Raw genomic sequence first — 16698 nt, 5'->3', positions numbered from 1 at the left:
TCCTCTGGAAGAGCAGCTAATACTCTTTACTGTTAAGCAATCTCTCCCACCCCTGTTTTATTTTAATTATTATAGTTTTGAGACAAGATCTGTCCATGTATACCTAGGTGGCCTAGAAATAATCATGTGAACCAGGCTGGCCTTGAACTCAGAAATCCACCTGTCTCTGACTCCTGACTGCTGGGATTGAAGGCTCATGCCACCACACCTGGCATAGTGAAATTTTTTTTTTTTTTTTTAAATTGAAGGATTGGATATTTCCAGTCCCTATCACTTACTTTCTAATAGATATGTGACCACAAATTAATCTTTTCAATTATATTTTCAGAATTGTTTCCCTACTCAAGTAGTTGTCTAGATCTTTGAATCTTCAAATTTGCAAATATAATCTTCATTACAAGGGAATCATTTTAAAAGAACTCTTTGGTTAGAAAGATGGCTATACTCTTTCCCTCCCTCCCTTCCTCTTTCTCTTCCCTTCCTTCCTTCCTTCCTTTCTGTTTTTTGAGACAGACTTTTTCTATGTAGATCTGGCTGCCTCTGCCTTCTTCATTCTGGGATTAAAGGTATGCGTCACCCTGCCTGGCCCTATAGAGCTTCTTCTTAAGACCTTAGTACAGTTTCCTGCACTCACATAGGGCAGATATGAACCATCTGTAACTCCAGCTCTACCAGAATCCAGTACGCAGTCTTTGAAGCTCAAGGAAGACCTTTGGTGTAGGTCTGCCCAAACTATGGCCTCACCATTTACAAAGGGAGACTGCTCATGAGGTGGATCTTATAGATGCCCAAGTGGTTCCAGAACACATTCAAATTCAAGAAGCCCTGTTCAGATGGTGCTACCCGAAATGTTCCTCGGGTCCTGTGACTTGAAATGTTCTCATAGTCAGGCATAGTGCTGTGTAGAGAGACCCTGTCTCAAAACCACAAAACAAAACAAAACAAAACATATCCACATAAATAGTCTTAAATCTGGGAAAGCTGTGTTAAATAAGTTTCAGAAAATAGCTGGGTGGTGGTTGAGCACACCTTTAATCCCAGCACTCAGGAGGCAGAGGTAGATGGATCTCCAAGTTCAAGGTCAGTGAGTTCTAGGATGGCCTGGTCTACAGAGTGAGTTCCAGGACAGCTAGGGTTACACAGATAAACCCTGTCTCAAAAAAAAAAAAAAAAAAAAAAAAAAAAAAAAAGTAGGGAAATAAGAGCAGCATGTTTTCACTACATAGCTTTTCCTTTCTGGAGAGATAGTGGTAGTGTGATTGTGATTGTGTGTGTGTTTGTGTGTTCATGTGGATGTGCACACATGCATCCAGATGTGTATATACTTACTTGGCACATTTATATGTGGAAGCCAGAAGTCGGCTTCAGGTATCTTCTTTAATTACTTGCTCACTATTTTGTTTTGTTTTATTGTTGTTTTAACATTTGTGTTTGTGTGTAGGTCAGAGATATTTGAGAGAATAGATTTTCTCCTTCCAACATATGTCTGAGGGATAGAAATCGAGTCACCAGATTGGTGACAGTGCCTTTACTTACTGAATCTTCTAGTCAGCCCCTTCCCCCAGCCCTGACTTAGTTTTTGAAAAAGGAACTCTCACTGAACCTGCAGCTCACTGATTGGCTAGGATGGCTGGCCAGTTATCTCCTGGAGCCACTTGTCCTCACCCCCTAGCTGGAGTTACAGATGGACACTGTTATATCTTGAATTTTATGGGTACTGAAGAGCCAAACTCTGATCCTCATGGTTATATAGCAGGTGGTGTACCAACTGAGATATCTCCCAGCCCTAAATATCATTCCAAATAGGCTTTTAAAAAGTAACTCTGCTTGGGAGTGGTCCACACCTTTAATCCCAGCACTTGGGAGGCAGAGGATATAGTTCTCTGTGAGTTCAGGGCTAGCCTGGTCTACCTAGTGAGTTCCAGGAAAGCTAGAACTACACGGTGAGACCTTGTCTTAAAAAAAAAAAAATACCAAAACAAACAGAATAATTCTACTTGGCAGATAAAGTAGCTAACAGACCTGTTTTGCTTTTCAATGGGTATTTATTTTTAACTTCTTCAATATATACTCATTTGTAAAATAGGAAATCTATGGGGGGTGGTTTACTGGCTGTGGTGCATGCCTTTAATCCTTTAAATCATCTCTGAGAGGCAGAAGCAGGTGGATCTCAGTTTGAGGCCAGCCTGGTCTACAGATGAGTTCCAATATAGCCAGGGCTACACAGAGAAACCCTATCTTGGAAAAAAAAAAATCTAGAAGTCAGTAAAGAGTTACAATGATTAATATTTTAGACTTTTTAGACTTGACAGTGTTTGCTACCAGCTGCTCTATTTAGAGTTCTAGTACTGGGCTGCCTTAGAAAATATGTAAATGAACAGACTGGGCAGAGATGGCTCACACCTTTAATCCCAGTACTTGGGAGGCAGGGGTGGGCAGATCTCTATGAGTTCAAGTCCAGCCTGGTCTACAAAATGAGTTCCAGGACAGTCTCCAAAGCTACACAGAGAAACCCTGTCTTGACCCACTCCCCCAAAAGAAATATGTAAATGAATGGAACTGTGTTGTAGTAAACATTTCTTTCACAAATACTCTACAAGCTAACCCTAGTACCATTAAGGATTCATTTATTTGTAAAATTCTTTGATTCTTAATTGAGAAAGAGTCCAATAGAATATAGGATTGATTATATCATAAAACTTTTCACAAACATGTTGAGCATTTGAACTAACTGGTTAGTTGCACATGGTGGTGTTTTGTTTTCTGTGTGATGATATCTGGAATTCCCAATACCTCATATTGTTCCCAATGCCCATCTCAGCAATCTATCTTCACTAATCTATTTCTGTGTCTCTTATAGTGACTGGTGCAAGTTTCTTTGTGTTCAGTGGCGCTCTGAAATCCTCTTCAGGATACCTTGCCAAGTCCAGTATTGTGGAAGGTAATGGATGAATTGTGTATTCCACGTGCCTCAGTTCAATCCTGATTATACAGCTGAAATGTAAGCGATATTGAGTTCACTGAGGGCTGAGATGTACTTCAGGTGGTGGAGTAAATTTGCCTCTAAATTTGCTGCACAAACCAGATGTGGCAGTACAGATCTGTGATCCCAGTATTGGGGAAAGGGAGGCAGGAGTTCAAGCTCATTCCAGAGGTTGAAGGCCAGCCTAGATAGACTGCATGAAACAGTGGGGGTGGGTCTTGACACTTTTGCTGTAGATGTCTGTCTTAGGGTTTATTGTGAAGATACACCATGATCAAGGCAACATTTATGAAGGAAAACATTTAATTGGGGTTAATTCAGAGTTTTAGTTCATTATCATCATGGTGGGAAGCATGGTAGTGTGCAGGCAGACATGGTACTAGAGAGGTAGTTGAGAGGTCTACACCTGCATCTGCAAGCAACACGAAGAGACAGTGAGCCATTAGACCTGGCTTAAGTTTCTAAAACCTCAAAGCCCTCCCCCCAGTGACACACTTCTTCCAACAAGGCCACATTTATTCCAGCAAGGGCACTCCTCCAATAATGCCACTCCTATGAGTCTATGGGGAGCATTATAATTCAGACCGCAATGTGTAACCTGTATATATATATATATATATATTTTAATTGCCAGCTACTCAGGAGGCTGAGGCAGAGGCAGGAAATAGCAAGAAAAACAGGCAAGCAAACAAAAACCTTGCATAGAGTGTCAGGGAATAAGTCGGTACCACAGGCACTGGTCATATTGTCAGAGATGGCCATTCACATTTCTGATATAGGGCCCTGAAGGGTTATAATACAGGGTCAGATTCCATAGAGCATATAAGCAAGAGTATGGGTGATGTCACTACCTCCTACCCGCAGAAATACTCCCACTATTGCTGAAGTACTGAATGAAGTGTGCCTGCTGTGCTTGCTGTAATTAGTCTTAGCACACACCCTGACAGAGGCTAATTAAACACCTTCGAAAGGCAGGCCAGCATGCTGTTTATTTTCCTTTTGTAGTTGTTGTTCTTTACTGTATTTTGGTCTATTTATTCTTGTTGCATTACAAATTACTCTAAAATGTGATGGTGTAAAGCAGTTCTTTTATCACCGCTGACTCCTCTAGCTAAGGAGTACAGAGAGGGAGAGTTCCACTCTGCTCCATGACATTTGGGTCTCATTTGTGATGACTTAATGATAAAATTATTTTCTGGCAACAAGATAGAATTCCCTGAAGATTTTTCTCATGTATCTGTCTGTGGCCTGGGATGACTTGGAGACCAGGAGTGATCTCTGGAGGCTTGTAAACATAAGTGCTCCAGCAACAGAGTAGAAACTTTCCTATTGGCCAACAGTGCTTTATTCATTAACCAATAAGAGAAACATAGTTACAGAATGACATCTCCCATCATCTTCTCTTTTCTGTCTAAATAAAAAGTTTTAACTTTAACATAGTAAAACATATAACAAAACAGTTATTAAGCAAAAACTGTAATTACAATATTTAGTTCAAAAACATTTAGCAAGATTTAAAGAAAATATTCTATCTTATCTTTGTGAGTCTTATATATAACTTATATCTTTTATCATAACTAAGGAAAACTATAACCATGACTATCTGTCTTCAACTCCATCAGAGACCACTCTAGAATTGACAGAGGCATTTGCTACCTGGACAGTCACCCAAAGTTCTTCTGTAATGTTGGGGCATCCATCTTAAGCCCAAAGGCCATAATGTGTCTGGCAGACTTCTCAGCAAAATAGGAAATTTTACACTGTCCACCTATTTTGGCAGTTTGACTGTCCACCTGTTTTGGCAAGTTGTTCTCTGACCTCTTGTAAACTGTGTCATTTGCACACACCCTCAAATAAGTAAATGTAATTAGTAGCATTATTATTTAAAAAGTATTTAAAATATATTGGTTAATAATTACATACATATATAATGTATCTTAAACATATCCATTCCCAACTCTCCCCAGGCCTTTCCCCCAACTTCAGTTTTCTGAGACAGGGTCTCATGTAAGTTTAGGCTGGCCTTGAACTCAGTTTGTAACTGAGGATAAACTTGGAATCCTGATCTTTCTGTCTCTGTCTCATAAGTAAAATCACTTCTTTTTGAAATATGGATTTCCAATAGACATCAATAGAAAATTTTACATATATTTATGCATGGTAGCTTTGATCTTTTTCAACAAATTAAATAAAACAGTGAGTGAAGTGATGCCTATCTTACAACCAAATCTCACAATTCCAACTGTAAAGCAAACCAATATTTAGACATCATTGGTGCAGGGCTGTATTGGAAACAGATTCCGGGGATCCTGTGCCTCTGGGCACCTGGAGTCATAGTCATATTTACAGTACCCACCCAACACACACGTATACCCAGGCACCCCACACACACCAAACACACACATACATACACACACCCAACATAAATGCATACATACACAGACACCCTACACACACCCAACATACATATATACACACATGCATACCCAATACACACACATATATACACAGACACCCTACATACACACACACACACATACACACACAGACACCCATACCCTACACACACCCAACATACATACGCACATACACACCCAACATATACATAATTAATGTTTTAAAAAATCTTTAGAAAAGAGGAAGAAAGAAATTGTTGAGATAGTAAGATAGCTCAGTAGATAGTAGCACTTGCTGTCAGCCTGATAACCTGAGTTTAAACCCTGGATCCCAGGGTAGAAAGAGAGAACCAACTCTCAGCTCACAAAGACTCATTTGCCTCTGCCTCCCCAGTATTGTGATACCATACTCAATCAGAGAGTCTTTTAAAATCCAGTCTGTCTTTCTTCGTATTTTAAGCCTCTATTTAAGACTTTGTAAATAAAAAAAATTTTAACATTTATTTAAAATACTTGTTTAAACTTTATTACAAAAAAATTTCAGGGAGTGGAGAGATGGCTCAGAGGTTAAGAGCACTGGCTTCTTTTTCAGAGGTTCTAAATTCAATTCCCAGCAGCTACATGGTGGCTCACACCATCTATAATGAGATCTGATACCCTCTTCAGGTATGCAGGCAGAACACTGTATATATAACAAATAAATAAATCTTTAAAAAAACATTGGTGATGCATGCTGGGCTTTGGTGGCACACACCTTTAATCCTAGCACTTGGGAGGCAGAGGCAGGCAGATCTCTGAGTTTGAGGACAGCCTTGTCTACAGAGCTAGTTCCAGGACAGGCTCCAAAGCAATACAGAGAAACCCTGTCTCAAAAAAACAAAAACAAAAAATCCATTTCAAATAAAAATATGTATTTTTATTTTATTTATATGGGTGCTTTGTCTGCATGTGTGACTGTGTACCACAGGCATGCCTGGTGCCCTTAGAGACCAGAAAATGACATCAGATTCACTGGAACTGGAGTTTCAGAAGGTTGTAAGATGCCAGGTGGGCTTTGGGACTCAATTCCAGGTCCTCTGAAAGAGCAGCCCATGTTCTTACATGCTGAGCCATCTCTCCAGACCCATAAAATCCTTTGAATGTAGTTAAAATGACCAATTGAATTGACTCAGATTCTTACAGATGCAAACCAGTGTGTTTAAATTTTTTTGTGTTGGGGCCACAACACAAACTCAGGAGGTAAAAGCATGTATTTCCAAGTCTAATAACCTGAGTTGGATCCCTAGAACCTGTATGATGCAAGTTGTCCTCTGATCTCCACATTTATGACCCCACACATATACACAGAAAATAAGTAATTTTTCGAAAAATTATATTAAATTATTTGTAATTAAAAACATAGTCTTTCTAATGTAGTATAATTAAATACTATATTAAAGAAATTACAAATCAGAAAAATGTTCAACATGTGGCATTTTACTCTCAAAATTTTAATGTTTGACTCAGATAGGTAGTGTGAAAAATAGTTTCCCATCTGTTGGCCATGAATCCCATCTAAAACTGGGAGTATCGCTCCCAGTTTTAGTCAGTATGTGGATCTAGTCCCAACCTACTACTGTAGTCCTGTATTCAGCAGTCATCGTACTTACATTGCTGTGCAGAAATGCCATGTGTAGGGCAACTCTTAGGAAAGAAAGCATTTGATTGGGAGGGGCTTGCTTTCAGATTCAGAAGTTTAGTCAGTGATGGTATGAGCATGGCGACATGCAGGTAGGTACTGGAGCAGTGCCTGAGAGCTACCTGATTCTCATGCAGGCAGGCAGGCAGGCAGGCAGGCAGACAGACAGACACTGGGCCTGGCTTGGACTTTTGAAAACTCAAAGCCATCCCCAGTGACACACTTCATCCAGCAAGGGCACATCTAGTCCAACAAGGCCACACTTCCTAATAGTCTCACTCCTTAGTGTCCAAGCATTCAAATCTATGAGCCTATGGGATCCATTCATATTCAAATCACCCCATTCCACTCCCTGACCCCATAGGTTTGTAATATAAAAATGCATTTAAACCAAATTCAAAAGTCCCCATAGTCTATAATAGTCTTAACACTGTTTAAAAGTCTAAAGTTCAAAGTCTCTTTTAAAACTTTTTGCAGTCTCTTAACTGTAGCCCCCTATAAAATCAAAATTTAAAAAAAAAATCGCATACTTCCAACATACAATAAAAAAAAATCACATACTTCTAAAAGACAATACCATTCCATAGGATGGGAAAGGGCGCATGGTAAGGAAATATGGGCCCAGAACAAGAATGCAAATCAGTGATGGGGTGGGGTGGAGGTGGGGAGCATTGGCACGACTTTAATCCCAGCATTCCTGAGGTAGAGGCAGGTGTATCTGTGAGTTTAAAGCCAGCCTGGTCTACAAAGAGAGTTCTAAGACCGCTAAACCCTGTCCTGGAAGGTGGTAGTGGTGAGGAATGCAAACCAGTAAGTGGATCAAACTCCAAACTCTGTATAATGCATATCTGATGTCAAAGTGCTCTTCAGGTTTCCAACTGCTTTCGGCTTTGTTGACTACAGCACACTTCTCTCCCTTGAGCTGGTTCCACACCCAGCGTGCAGTTTTCCTTGGCAGGTATCCACAGTTCTAACATCGCCAACATCTTGAGGTCTCCAGTGAAATCCATGCAGTGGCCTCTCTAGGCTTCCATGCAGCGACACCCCAACACATGCCTGGCCTCATTGGCTTTCCTTAGTCATGGAGGAAGATTCCATAACCACTCTCTTGTTTTCTTGACTCTAAAGCCAGAACCATATGACTGAAGCTGCCAAGTTCTGCTTGCTGGGGCTGGGACTTGGCCCCCTTTTCCAAACACATTTTCATCTGTTTTAATGGTTTCCTTCATTGCTCAAGTTTTTCTTTTAATTTCTTTTCACAAGTTGGAAGCTTAGCTGGGTGGAATCTTGTCCTGAAGCCACAACTCCTTTTATTCCATTTAGTGTTAGGGTGTTTTTTAATGTTGTATCTCCTTGAGCACTGGACTTAGCTCCATTACACTTCCTTTCTCCTTGCACTGTACATTTTGTGTTTTTCCCTGCTGAGCGTGTTCCTTTTCTTTATAGACCTGCACAACAGTGACCTGGAATAACCACATGTCGGGGTCAGTACTAGGCTTTCTCCAAGTTTCCTCTGCCAATCCCATTACCTAAAACTCTTTAATTTGGCCTCAGGCACATTTTATTTTTTGGACTTTTTTTTTTTTTTTTTTTTTGGCCAAAATATTACAAGAATGATCATCTTCAGGCCACTTACTAGTATTTGTTTCTCCTAAAACCTCTAGCAGGCTATGCCATTGCTGTCAGCAGCACTGTCTTCCATGCTCCCACTCTAGCATGGCCATTATCCCCAAGTCTACACATGCCACAAGCAGCATGGTCAGGACTATCACAGCAGTACCCTGCTTCCTGACACCAAATTTTGTCTTAATCAGGGTTCTGCTGTGAAGAGAAATCATGTCCAAGTCAACTCTTATAATAGAGCATTTAATTGGAGCCTCATAGCTTCAGAGTTTTGGTCCATCATCATCATGGTATAGAGTATGATGGCGTGCAGCTAGGCACTGGAACAGCATGTGAGGCAGAGAGACAGACAGACAGACAGAGGCCTGCCTTGGGTTTTTGAAACTTCAAAGCCCACTTGAGGTGACACATTTTCACTAATAAGAGCACACCCACTCCAGCAAAGCCACACCTCCTAATCTTTCTCAAGTAGTGCCATTCCCTAATGATTAAGCATTCAAATATATGAGCCTATGAGGGACAGTCTAGTCTTATTCAGACCACCACAGTTAACCCATTTACATCATGGTGAGAAGTGTGGTGGCAGGTAGGCATAGGGCTGAGAGCTTACATACTGATCTACAGGCAGCAGGAGAGCGCTGGGGGGGGGGGGGGCACAGAGACTGAGCCTAGGACTAAGCCTGGCATGGACTTTTGGAAACTCAAAGTCCACTCTTGATGGCACACATCCTCCAACAAGGACATACCTCCTCCTCCTCCTCCTAAACAGTTTATCATTGGGGGGATGAGCATACAAATACATGAGCCAATGGGGCCTTCTTTTTTCTTTCTTCCTTCCTTCCTTTCTTTCTTCCTTCCTTCCTTCCTTCCTCCCTTCCTTCCTTCCTTTTTTTGAAGACATGTGTTCTCTGTAACCCTGGCTGTCCTGAAATTCAGTTTGAAGGTCAGGCTGGCCTCAAACTCAGCAGTCTGTCTGCCTCTGCCTCCCAAGTGCTGGGATTAGAGGCATTTACCACCACTGCCTGGCAGGTAGGGCCATTTTTATTCAAACCACCACAGTAATTTTTTTTAAATTTATTTGATTGTTTTGTTTTGAGACAGGTTATGTAACCCTGGCTAACCCAGAACTTGCTATGTACGTAGACTAGGCTAGCTTCAAACTAGAACCTCCCGGTCTCTGTTGTCTATGAACTGATATTAAATGTCTGTACCACCACACTTAGTCAAACTTTGTTTTGTTTTATTGTTGTTGTTTTGTAATCTTAGAATAAACACTTATAGGGAGGGCATTCATATACCAGGCAATCATAGGAAGACGCTAAGAGAGACAGGGAAGTCAGTGCACACAGTAAGGGTGTGGTAACTCCAAGAGAGCAAATGGGAATAAGATGCTCTATGAGCCTGAAGAGCAGTAGTGTGGCCGTGTGTTAAGATTTCCTTCTGAGCAATCTCAGAATGGGGTCTGAAAGGAAGTGAACAGAATTAAAGCCCAGTGAGTCTCCATCTTTGCTCTCTTTATGACTCTTTCAATACACGTTCTAGCTCAAAAAGAAAGCTGCATTTTGTCTGTTGGCTTTGCAAAGCTTATATTTAGTATCAGAGAATCTGCTAGACACTAGGCACTGTGTCTCAGTCCCTTCCCTCCCTGACTTTGCACTGTTCCCATCTGTATTATCTTCATGCTGATATTCTTAGATGGCGTCATGGTCCAGATCACTGCAGAGAACATGGATTCCTTGAGGCAGGCACTTCGAGAGATGAAGGACTTTACTATCACTTGTGGGAAAGCGGATGCAGAGGACCCCCAGGAGCAGATCCACATCCAGTGGGTGGATGATGACAAGAAAGTTAACAAAGGGTAAGTGGAGGCCCTCAGAGCCTGTTAGGGAGTCAGTGCCAGGCTTTGTCTGCTGTGCATGCTGGCACTTTCAAGTTTCACTAAAACCCTGCCTGCAAAAAAAGGAATGTGGAGCAGAAACTTTAGTTTCTGTGTTTTTAGCTTAACTTCTTTTTTTTTTTTTAAGATTTTTTTTAATATTTTTTTGAAGTTATGTGTCTGTGTGTGCCTGTGCATATGACTGTGGGTGCCCATGGACACACAAGCCTCAGATTGCCCTGACTGGATTAACAGGTGTCTGGGAAGCAAACCCAGTTCCTCAGCAAGCAGGGTATGCTCTTGACCACTGAGTGGCCTCTCCAGCTGAAGGGTTTACTGTATGTGTGGCCGAGGGAAAGACTAGGCAGTAAAACAAGAGCGGCTCCTCTAAAGTTGCTGGAGTAGAAATATTTGCCCAAGCATCTCTGCTGACATACTCCATTTGACAGACCGAGCACCTCATTTGAATAAACCTACAAGCTTAACTCATCAGCACTGTAAGCTAAGACACAACAGACTCCGATGTAAAGCCATCTTCCTGGGCTTCAAAGCTAAACTCTTCCCTGGCTTATAGCAACTCTATGCTAATGGCTCACACTAAAACCTTGGATTAATTTCGACACTTTTCTTTCTCTCCTACTCCACAGTTAACCCAACAGTGAATCCTGTTGGCTATGCTTCAGAATATATCCCATCACAGGGGCTCTGACCTCCTCCATTGCCACCGTCCCTGTTTACAAAGCAGCTTACCCAGTATAAACCGTCTTGGTCTGGATGGCTGCAGTGGCCTGAGGCGTTCCTCACTGACCTCCCCCCTCTCATGCTGCCCTGCCTCGCCATGCCGCTTTTCTGTTTAAACCACCAATGGCTTCCGCTGTCTTTCAACATAGAATCTGAAGTCACTTGTTACCTCTTAGGGGCCCACATTTTTGCTGTGGTCTCTCTCTGTAGCCCAGGCTGGCCTGGAATTCACTATGTAGTTCTGGTTGAAGGCCTCAGCAGGACATTGGCCTTCTCACTTAAGCACAGCTGTGCATCTGCCCCAGGCCTACCCTCTTCCCCATGATGCCCTGTGAACAGCGCCATCCCCTCCGGCCACTCTGTGTTCTAACCCTGTTGTACATCCCTCTCTTCATGTACAGTGAAGCTTCCAGTATTTCCCATTCTCCAACTTTAAAGTTTTGCTGCATTCATTTATTTGGGTGATGAGAGGGTCTTGCCATGGCACACCTGTAGAGGACAACTTGGGCAGTGTCTTCTTTCCTTCACCTTTATATCGGTTCTGAGGGTCAAACTAAGTGGCCAGACCCTGCTGAGCCATCTTGCCAGCCCCTAATTTAACTTTTGATGTATAGAGAACTAAGGACAAGCCAGGCATGGTGGAGCACGCCTTTAATCCCAGCACTCAAGAGGCAGATGGATCTGTGAGTTCAGGACAGCCAGACTACATAGTGAGACCCTGTCTTGAACAAAATACAAAGGTCCAAGAACATAAATAAGTTTAAGAATCGTTAAAAAGCTATCCAGGAAATGGTGTGATGCCTTTTAATCCCAGCATTTGGGAGGAAGAAGCAAGCAAATCTCTTTGAGTTCAAGACAGATCGAGTTTAAGAACAGGCTCCAAAGCTACACAGAGAAATTCTATCTCCAAAAAAAAAAAAAAAAGGCTATGTGTCAATTGTTGTATATTCTTTTCAGAGTAAATGTGTATCTCCATATATTTAATTTACGTACTCTATTTTAAGGAGGAAATAACTGTTAAAGGTAACTTTTGTTTAGGGATCTAAGAGTGATAACAACACTGAAGAGAATTGGTGGTGACAGTCTATTGCTTCTGTTTATTATGTTATTAATGGAGAATGAACTCGTGAGGATCTTCTGCCTTGTGAGCAAGCTCTTTTTTTCTTTTATTTAAAAAAATTATTTTTCATTTACATACCAACCCCAGTTCCCTCTCCCTCCCCTTTTCCCTCCCCCCCCTCCTATCCCCCATCTACTCCTCACAAGGGGTAAAGCCTTCCTTGAGGAGTCAACAAAGTCTGGCATACCAAGCTGAGGCAAAACCAAGCCCCACCCCCCATATCAAGGCTGAACAAGGTATGCCACCACAGGGAATGGGCTCCAAAAAGCCTGTTCGTGCCCCTGGGATAGGCTCTGGTGCCACTGCAGCCCCCCCCCCCCAAAATCATGTCATATAACTGTCACCCAAATTCAGAGGGTGTAGTTCAGTCCTATGCAGGTTCCCCAACTGTCAGTCTATAGTCTGTGAACTCCCATTGGCTCGGGTCAGCTCTATGTGGTTTTCCCCATCCTGCTTTTGACACCCCCCCCCCATTCATATGACCCCTCCTCCCTTTTTTCAGCTGAACTCCAGGAGCTCAGCCCAGTGCTTGGCTGTCGGTCTCTGCATCTGCTTCCATCAGTTACTAGCTGTAGGTTCTATGATGACAGTTAGGGTAGTCACTAATCTGATTAAAGGGGAAGGCCAGTTCAGGCACCATCTCCACTACTGCTAGGAGTCTTAGCTGGGGTCAAGCTTGTAGATTCCTGGGAATTTCTCTAGCACCAGATTTCTTCCTAACCCCATAATGGCTCCCTCTATCAAGACATCTCTTTCATTGCTCTACCCCTCTACCCCTTCCCCAACTCAGTCTTCTTGATCCCTCATGTTTTCATTCCCACTCTCTCCCTTCTGTCTTCCCCCTCCCCCAGTTTACCCAGGAGATCTTAACTATTTTCCCCTCCAGGGGTCCCCCATGTGTATCCCTCTTAGGGTCCCCTTTTTTATGTAGCTTCTCTGGGGTTATGGATTGTAGCTTGGTTATCCTTTGCTTTATGTCTAATATCTACTTATGAGTGAATACATACCATGTTTGTCTTTCTGGGTCTGAATTACCTCACTCAGGGTGTGTTTTTTTTTTTTTTTCTAGTTCCATCTATTTTCCAGCAAATTTCAAGATGTTATTGTTTTTTTACCAATGAGTAATATTCCATTGTATAAATATACCATATTTTCTTTATCCATTTTTCGGTTGATGGACTTCTAGCTATTACAAATAATACTGTTGAGCAAAATGGAAAGGTCTCCCATGTTCTTGGATAGGTAGGATCAACATAGTTAAAAATAGCAATCTTACCAAAAGCAATTAAAGATTCAATGTAATCCCCATCAGAATCCCAACAATTCTTCAGAGGCCTCCAAAGAACAATGCTCAACTTCATATAGAAAAACAAAATACCCAGGATAACCAAAACTGTCCTGTACGATAAGGGAGCTTCTGGGGGCATCACCATCCCTGACATCAAGCTCTTCTGTAGAGCTACAGCAATAAAAACATCTTGGTATTGGCATAAAAACAAACATGTGAATTAATGGAATCGAAGCTAACAAGCTCTCATATCACCGAACCAAATCCCCAGCTTTAAATTGTCCTTTACAAAGGTTCACTAAACTCCCTAAGTTCCAAGCAGTCGTTGATACCTGAACTACAGTATCCAGGGATGACATGTCAGGCCCTCCCCTTCAGAACTGCCTTTCTCAGGCAGATGAGCAAAGAGGAACATGGTGAACGTTGTTAGGAGTCAGAAGGAGAGTGGGAACCAGATTGGCTAAGTAGCCATGAATTTACTAAAGAAGAAATGCTGGGGAGAGGGCGGGTGTTTGTAGCACAGTAAACTCTGAAAGCTGGCTCCTTGCAAAGTGTCTACCTTTGGTGTATGCTTGAATTGTTTCAGTGCACATCCCTTCCCATGACAAGATGCAGTCTGCATCTTGGCATGATATGCTGCAGATGTCTTCAGCAAGGTGTATTTGGTATTTGTAGTAAAATGTGACAGGATACCTCCTTCCCTGTCTTCTGTTGTAGTGTGGTGAGTCCTATAGATGGGAAGTCCATGGAATCCATAACAAATGTGAAAATATTCCACGGATCCGAGTATAAAGCAAATGGAAAAGTCATCAGATGGACAGAGGTAAGAAATGAACATTGGTGCACTTACCCTTTCAACTTTCAACACAATCTTTTGCTAAGCCAAAAGCCCCATTCTGAGCTGATTTGGAAGGAAGTGTTGAGCCAGAGAGATGGGTTAGTGGGTAAAGGTATTTGCCACCAAGCCTGAAGATCTGAATTCAGTCCTTGGACCCATATGGTGGGAAGAAAGAACCAACTCCCACATTGACCTCTGACTTCCTCATACTTTACATGGTACTTGTGTGACAAATACACATTAAAAAAAAAAAGTAAACTTTTTCTGAGAAAAATGTTTCTCCGAGGAAAAAAATACCTTTTCATTTATCTACTATATTTAATTCCCTTGGATCTATCTTAGCTCACTGGGAACGAATGTCCAAAAGTACAGCCTGACACTCTGATGTGTCTTCTGATGAATTCACTTTGGAAGGCAAGAAGGCTGTCTCTGAGTGGTCACTTAAAAAAAAAAAAAGACAGACAATTCAAAGCAAACAAGTAATAGTAAGTTCCTGGTTCAAAGCCAGATCTAAGCGAACTCTTAAGCAGCTAGCCAGATAGGCCACACACTTGTAATCCAGTACTGGGAAGGCTGAGGGAGATCACAAAATTAGGCCAGCATGGGCTACCAACATCCTGGATCAAACTAATTTTTTTTTTTTTTTTAAAGTCCTACAACAAAACTCCTATCAACAAGTCTTGGGGAAACCTCATAAGAGTGGCAGAAAGATTGTCAGAGTCAGAGGACTGGCATGTCTGTTGTGAGGTAGTATTGTCTATGTGTGATGGGAAAGCTCAACAATATGGTTGTCTAAGCAAGATCCTCTTGATGACAACATCGGTTGACATGACAAAGTGGACTGGAAAATTTCACACGGCTCCACTCTAGATGAAGGGCTATAGGCAATTATTGTCTGCTGAGTGAGGGAGAGCAAAGTAGGCATTATGGAATCTTTTGAAAGCCTGACATAGTGGTCCATGCTTATAATCCCAAACTCAGGATGAACATAAGGATTACTGCCAGTCCAAGGCCAGCCTAACCTCTCCCCAATGTGTTCCAGGCCAGCCAGGGCTACACGGACAGACAGGAAAGGAGGGAAGGAAAGTAGGTCCTTTGAGAAGCAGAACTCAGTTTGTGAGCTGGTGAGAGGCTCTGTGGTTGAAAAGCCCTTGTCATAGAGCCTGACAATCCTGAGTTTGATTTCCAAAACACATGGAAAGATGGAAGTAGACAAATGACTCCACAGAGTTGTCCTCTGACCTCCACAGACATACCATGTCACGTGTACCTGCACATGTATGTACAACCTCAGGTGTCACCATCAGGAACATCATCTTTCTCCTTTGAAACAGTCTTTCATTGGCCTAGAGCTTACCAGTTAGGTTGAACAGTGAGCCCCAGGGAACCTCCTGTCTCTACCTCCCTAGTACTGGGATTTTGAGAGCATACCACCACACCAGCATTTTTATTTTTATGTGGGTTCTGAGGAATCAAACTCAGTCTGTCACCATGTGAGGCAAGGACTTCACCAACTGAGCCTGCTCCCAAACCAGAAAATGTTTTAAGTTCCTTGAAAACTGACATGGCACTATGACCCCTGTAGTCACAATGACTTGGAAACTCAGGCAGGAAGATATCTTGAGTTAATAAGAAATTAGTCTGGTAGCCAGGCAGTGGTGGCACACCTTGAATCCCAGGACTTGAGAGGCAGAGGCAGGTGGATCTCTGAGTTCAAGGCCAGCCTGTTCTACAGAATGGATTCTGTTACACAGAGAAGCCCTGTTTTAGAATAAACAAAAGCATACACAGTTAATCTGCAGATGGTGGTACATGGTGGGGAGATCGGGAGCTTGGGTTAGTATTCCTGACTATACAGTAAGTTGGAGGGCAATGTGCACTACACGAAGCCCAATTCAAAACAAAACAAAACAAAAACAAAAAATAGTGCAAAATGGTAGCCTTTTTGGTTCTATCTAGAAAGTGCTATTAGACTGTGGCATGTTTTCAGAGAGCAGGCAGGCCGCTGCTGCCAGTGTGTGCATGCAGAGACTGGCAAACAGGGACCATTTTGGGTGCTACACTTTTTAAAGATGTTATTGTGTCTGTGTGTGCAAACACATATATAAAAGTCAGACAACAACTCCATAGAGTAGGTTCTTTCCAGGAATTAAAC

General features: G+C 42.1%; 1 protein-coding gene across 3 annotated transcripts in view; it reads left to right on the top strand.

The window, feature by feature from the left end:
* The window catches only part of Zfyve9 (zinc finger FYVE-type containing 9), a 144258-nt gene that overhangs the window by 124458 nt on the left and 3102 nt on the right, over window positions 1-16698 (top strand). For all 3 annotated transcript variants that reach the window (XM_051188432.1, XM_051188430.1, XM_051188431.1), the window contains 3 exons: window positions 2861-2941; window positions 10376-10538; window positions 14423-14528. In XM_051188432.1, the coding sequence (XP_051044389.1) occupies window positions 2861-2941; window positions 10376-10538; window positions 14423-14528 (350 nt within the window). The remainder of the gene's footprint in view (window positions 1-2860; window positions 2942-10375; window positions 10539-14422; window positions 14529-16698) is intronic.

Source organism: Phodopus roborovskii, unplaced genomic scaffold, assembly GCF_943737965.1.
Source record: "Phodopus roborovskii unplaced genomic scaffold, PHOROB, whole genome shotgun sequence".
In the NCBI taxonomy this organism is placed as follows: Eukaryota; Metazoa; Chordata; class Mammalia; order Rodentia; family Cricetidae; genus Phodopus; species Phodopus roborovskii.
Note: the sequence above shows the minus strand (reverse complement) of the source record. Positions and strands in the feature narration are given on the sequence as shown.